We start from the raw sequence: 5,677 nt of genomic DNA, 5'->3' as shown, positions 1-5,677 counted from the left end.
ATTAACCCTGACTGTGATTATTAACCCTGACTGTGATTATTAACTCTGACTGTGATTATTAACCGACTGTGATTATTAACCCTGACTGTGATTATTAACCGCCTGCGATTATTAACCCTGACTGTGATTATTAACCGACTGTGATTATTAACTCTGACTGTGATTATTAACCGACTGTGATTATTAACCCTGCCTGTGATTATTAACCAACTGTGATTATTAACCCTGACTGTGATTCTTAACCCCGACTGTGTTTTTTGACCCTAACTGTGTGTTTTTTTTAAACTAACTGTGTGTTTTTGACCCGAACATGTTTTTAGACTCAAACAGCATAAACTCCGTGTTATCAGGGCTCCAGTCAATCGAAGCCTGATTGGACGCTGATTCTTCCTGTAAGCAGATTAAAGTGTTGTGTGCAGAAACATCTTCAGACTGAAGGTAAATGTGGTGATCTTAATCCTAAAATGAGACTTTAGAAACAGCAAAGCAGCTGTTCAGAGGAAATCTTTGGTGTAATAGGTTTAGGAGAGTATATAAAGAGGCTGAAGTCATCAGGTGTGGTAGAGAGCTCAGGGTCACCATGGGGAAACACTTCCACCTATATGAAAACATCTCTAAGGTGAGTCCCTTTGAGGGGCCCCAGTACTACCTGGCCCCCCACTGGGCTTTTCACCTGCAGACCGTCTTCATGGGCTTCGTCCTGTTCGCCGGGACTCCTTTAAACCTTCTTGTTCTCCTCGTGACGCTCAAGTACAAGAAGCTCCGCGTCCCACTCAACTACATCCTGGTCAACATTTCCTTAGCAGGATTCATCTTCGTCACCTTCTCTGTCAGCCAAGTGTTCGTCGCCACCATGAAGGGTTACTTCTTCCTGGGTCACACCATGTGTGCCCTGGAATCTGCCATGGGATCTATAGCAGGTAGAGATTTATTCCCGACAGGTTGATATCACCTGATTTATTCAACCAACAGCTAGACATCGTCATATCTGATTTCACAGGTAGATTATTACTATCGCTGGGGAAACTACCGACTGTCTCATGTTTCTTTGCCGTCTGTTGTTTTTAGGACTGGTGACATCCTGGTCGTTGGCGGTCTTGTCTTTCGAGAGATACCTGGTCATCTGTAAACCATTTGGAGCCTTCAAGTTTGGCAGTAACCACGCTCTGGCTGCCGTCGCCTTCACCTGGTTCATGGGGATCAGCTGTGCCATCCCACCTTTCTTTGGCTGGAGCAGGTAGGTAACGCACCCATGGGTCATCATAATCTGTTTCAAACATCAGCAGGAGAACATGTCGTCATTGGTTTCCAGGTACATCCCTGAAGGTCTGGGCTGCTCCTGTGGACCCGACTGGTACACTCACAGCGAGGAGTTCAACTGCAGCAGCTACACCAACTTCCTGATGGTGACCTGCTTCATCGCTCCACTCAGCATCATCATCTTCTCCTACTCTCAGCTACTGGGTGCTCTGAGAGCTGTGAGTGTAACACCTGATCAATCCACCATACAATCAATCAATCAATCAATCAGTCAATCAATCAATCAATCAATCAACCAATCAATCAATCAGCCAAACAATCAACCAACCAACAATTGATTCAATTCATGAATCAATCATATGGGCCGTTCTTAGTACAGCTTTCATGGCTCTCTCCCCATAAAAAACCATCAGCGTAGAGCATGATACCATGGATCAAGTTAGGGTTAGAGGTTAGAATTAGGGGTTAGGGTTAGAGGTTAGAGGTTAGGGTTAGGGGTTTAGGATTAGAGGTTAGGGGGTTAGGATTATAATAATAATTAAAGATTGAGTGATTAATGTTGATGCTTTTAATGATGATGTTCTAGTTTGAGGTTCTGGTTTGAAGCTCTGGTTCAGTGTTCTGGTCTGGTTGAAGTTGTCCCTCTTGTTCTTGTTTCTTTTGTGTTCAGGTTGCAGCCCAGCAGACGGAGTCGATCTCCACCCAGAAGGCGGAGAAGGAAGTATCGAGGATGATCATCGTCATGGTGGGATCCTTCGTCACCTGCTACGGCCCGTACGCTCTGGCAGCGCTTTACTTCGCCTACTCCTCAGATGAAAACAAAGATTATCGGCTTGTCACAATCCCTGCATTTTTCTCCAAGAGCTCGTGTGTTTACAACCCACTCATTTACGCCTTTATGAACAAACAGGTGAGCAAAACCGGAAAACTAAAAACTAGCACAAGACTTTTCATTTGCGACAATGTTTTCATAATGGAAAAGATAATAAAACCAAATAAAAAGTAACCTGTGAAAATAAGACATTTTTAAAAAATGTCATTGATGTGTAAAAATGAAACAATGTGAAGACAGACGAGCAGACAAATGAACTGGTGAGTACAGTGTTACTGTGATCTCCTGTTTTTCTGTATCTGTTGACCGGGAGCTGAGGGATGTGTTTGAGTGCTGCCGTTAATAATAATAATCTTAACTGAACTCATCTACAGTCCACATTCGATAATCGGCAATTTTCCATGTTGCCATCAGGAGCAACGAATCAGTTCAGGATTCATGTCGACGAAAGATACTTCTCCACGTTTTCCTGCGGTTAGCTTCTCCTCTGAAGATAAAGCCAGACAGTGAACAGAGAACAGGTAGCTGTTCTGATAATGAGAACTGGATGAACTGAGGACAGTCATTCATCTGTTGTATGGACACTGTGTCCTTTCCACTGACCATATGATGACCATATGATAGATGACAGCTGTAACCACGGCGACAGCTGAAGCCACAGAATGCTTAAAGGACATAAAAATGAACAATGATTGAGACTGAAAATTCAGTGACTGACTAAAACTAAAGAACATTTGACTTACAATAACATTTTCATCAAAGAACTTAATCAGAACGGTGCCAAAACGTGTGAGAGGCTCCAAGCTCTGCTTCTGGTCCATCACTAAGTACAAGCTACGCACACAGTATCACGATAGAACTCCTTATGGTACTGAAACTGTCCGTCTTCTAAAATCAGCACTGAAGCTAAAGCTGCTTTTGATATCAGAAAGAAGGATGTTATTTAGTCAGCCACCAGGCCTGTGCTTCACCGTGAACAACAACAGCTTCATTCACTTCACCAGTGTTTCATCCCTGTGATCTGTATGAACAGTTTGCTGCCTCAGCACACCACTTTAACTCGAGTTATCGATGCGGTAAAACCTGAATCTCCCGCCTCTCTGCACCTCTACTCAAAATGGACATGAAGGATTTGAACACATAAATGTCTCATCCTGTCAGATGAACTTCAGCTTTGAGTTTCAAAGATGTTTAGAGGTTTGTCAGAAACAATGAAATCAGACCTGATTACTGTTGTTTGTCTCCTCAGTTTAATGCCTGCATCATGGAGACGGTCTTTGGCAGGAAAATGGAAGAATCGTCTGAAGTTTCTTCAAAGACAGAGGTGTCTTCAGTGTCCACAGCTTCTTAACGTAAAAATCAAGGCATTTGACTCCTTTACAGTGTGCAGCTCAGTTTGGAGGCTAAATGTTCTCTGTGGTGTGAAACACACTGATGATTTATAACAAATATGTAAACACAGCAAACTAATGCTTACTTCCTGTAGACCATCTTTGTTTAGACAAAAGGCAACTAAATGTAATAAAAAATGAAATAATTTGTTTTCAGTGACTGTGAAGAAATTCTGAGTAATGATCCTGCTCTCATGTTGACGCTGAATAAAGTTTAACAGTGTAAACTTAAAGGAGCAGTCTGTGGGATTTAGTGCCACCTAGAGGTGAGGCTGTCCACCTGTCTCAGCACACCGTGGTCTTCCTCTTTGTTCCATCACACCACCAAATTCCAGCTGCCACCTCACCGTGAAAACAGCGAAGGTCCAGTCTGTCCACTCTGGGCTCCCGTAGAAACGACATGGACGACTCTGTGAGGATCCTTCACAGCGACACAGTGCTGAGGAACGTGTTCTATCTCTGCCAACAGGTCCTCTAATGGATCAGTTCACTTACACAAAGAGTTAAACTTCAAGTTTTTATTGATAAACAGGCTATAAACAGTATTTAGTCCAAAATGTGTGCAAAGTCAAGACAAACTGGTATTTATTGGTTTTACAGTAATATGAAATGTAGAGTAGTAAATATCTGTTTATGACATTTCCTGATGTTGGATGTTCTCCCATTAAATCAAAGCTGTGAAGTGTTGTGATCAGAAGTCAGTCAATGAAAAAAATAAAACATCCAGTCCTTCAAATGGAATTCAAAGAGGTGACATAGAGGAAAAACTGACCAGATGAAGTTCATGTGAACGACACAGAGTTCAAAACAAAGTTTCCAAGAACACTTTTCTCTTCTGTAGCATTAAAAAATAAATTATTCTTTAACAATAAGAGTCAAATCTTGTTTTGTATATAAAAAGCCGACGGGTGCCTAGAACTCGTCGTGCCGTAGTAAAGCTTCGCCGAAGTCTGTCACCTGACTTCCAACAAACACGTCATATTTGTCCAGGATTTCCTTTTTGGTGAGTTTTCCATCCTGAACAAAGACATTAAAAACAGGAGTTAAAAATGTGAAGCCGTGAGATTTAAACATGTGAACAGTTACAGAGCGAGCGACCACATCAGCACCTGGTTGGCGTCGGACTCGTGCAGAAGGTGTTTGGCCTCAGCTTCAGTGTGGTCATAATCCGATGGAAGAATCCAGTCCAGAGTTTCCTCTTTGTCCATCTTCCCATCCTTGTTTTTGTCTCTGAACTCGGCGAACTGCTGACGCTCGGTGGCTACCCACTCTGGATCCTCCTCCTCATCCTCCGACGTGTACATGTCACCTGCAGACCATGAAGAAGTCTTCACCAACCATCAGAAACTCAGACTGTCACCCAACAACAAGCTGAACTCCAGCTGAACTCCAGTTTAACTCCAGCTGAACTCCAGTTTAACTCCAGCTGAACTCCAGTTTAACACCTCCTGAGCTCTGATCTGCAGACCTTACCGATGTACTCCTTCAGGTCGATGAAACCGTCCCCGTTCTTGTCGATGTCTTCCATCGTTTCCTGAGACAGTGAACAAAAACAGAGACTTCACACGACACCAGCGAAGTCACGCGATTTCACTTAACTTCTGTGACATCATGTCAGTGACATCATATGCCTTCAGTGACATCACACTCACCTGCACCACGATGTCCTTCATGTGTTCGTAGTCTTCGGGATGCAGGAACGCCGTGAACTCCTGTTTGTCGGCGCTCAGATCTCCGTTTGTGTCGGCGACTCTGAAACGTCTCTCGTCCCTCCACATTATGTGAGTGTAGTTATACTCTGCCTCCGCCTGAGGGTCGTCTGGGGTAATCAATCACATCAGACGACCGATCAGAGGATCAATCACGTAATCAATCAATCAATCAATCTTTATTTATATAGCACCAATTCACAACAGCGTTATCTCAAGACGCTTTACATGAAGAGCAGGTCTAGACCAAACTCTTTAATTAGAGAGAGACCAACGATTCAGGACTTCAAAATTAAAGATTCAAGAATTCCCACATGAGCAGCATCAGATGTTATATTGAGCAACAGTGGAGGAAGAACTCCCCTTTAACAGGAAGAAACCTGGAACAGACCCAGGATCAGTGTGGGCAGCTTCTGTAGGGGTCCGCGTTGGGTGGACGTTCGACACAGAGAGAGAGACAGAGAGAGACAGAGAGAGACAGAGAG

At 43.4% G+C, this 5,677-nt stretch overlaps 2 protein-coding genes across 2 annotated transcripts in view; one reads left to right on the top strand and one right to left on the bottom strand.

Moving 5' to 3' along the window:
• Window positions 1-580: 580 nt before the first annotated feature.
• opn1sw1 (opsin 1 (cone pigments), short-wave-sensitive 1) lies at window positions 581-3,443 on the top strand. The gene is made up of 5 exons (XM_070854125.1): window positions 581-920; window positions 1,069-1,237; window positions 1,313-1,478; window positions 1,931-2,170; window positions 3,342-3,443. The coding sequence occupies exons 1-5, from the start codon at window positions 581-583 to the stop codon at window positions 3,441-3,443; spliced, it is 1,017 nt and encodes a 338-aa protein (XP_070710226.1).
• A 580-nt stretch (window positions 3,444-4,023) lies between these two features.
• Window positions 4,024-5,677, bottom strand: part of calua (calumenin a) — a 4,654-nt gene continuing 3,000 nt past the window's right edge. Inside the window, exons 4-7 of the mRNA XM_070854126.1 lie at window positions 5,136-5,302; window positions 4,957-5,017; window positions 4,593-4,792; window positions 4,024-4,500 (exon numbers count right to left, since the gene is read on the bottom strand). Coding sequence (XP_070710227.1) covers window positions 4,396-4,500; window positions 4,593-4,792; window positions 4,957-5,017; window positions 5,136-5,302 — 533 coding nt within the window. The 3' untranslated portion in view covers window positions 4,024-4,395. The remainder of the gene's footprint in view (window positions 4,501-4,592; window positions 4,793-4,956; window positions 5,018-5,135; window positions 5,303-5,677) is intronic.

The sequence above is a fragment of the Pempheris klunzingeri genome, chromosome 22, assembly GCF_042242105.1.
Source record: "Pempheris klunzingeri isolate RE-2024b chromosome 22, fPemKlu1.hap1, whole genome shotgun sequence".
Classification (NCBI taxonomy): domain Eukaryota; kingdom Metazoa; phylum Chordata; class Actinopteri; order Acropomatiformes; family Pempheridae; genus Pempheris; species Pempheris klunzingeri.
The sequence above is the reverse complement of the archived record's forward strand: the minus strand, read 5'-3'. Positions and strand labels throughout refer to the sequence as shown.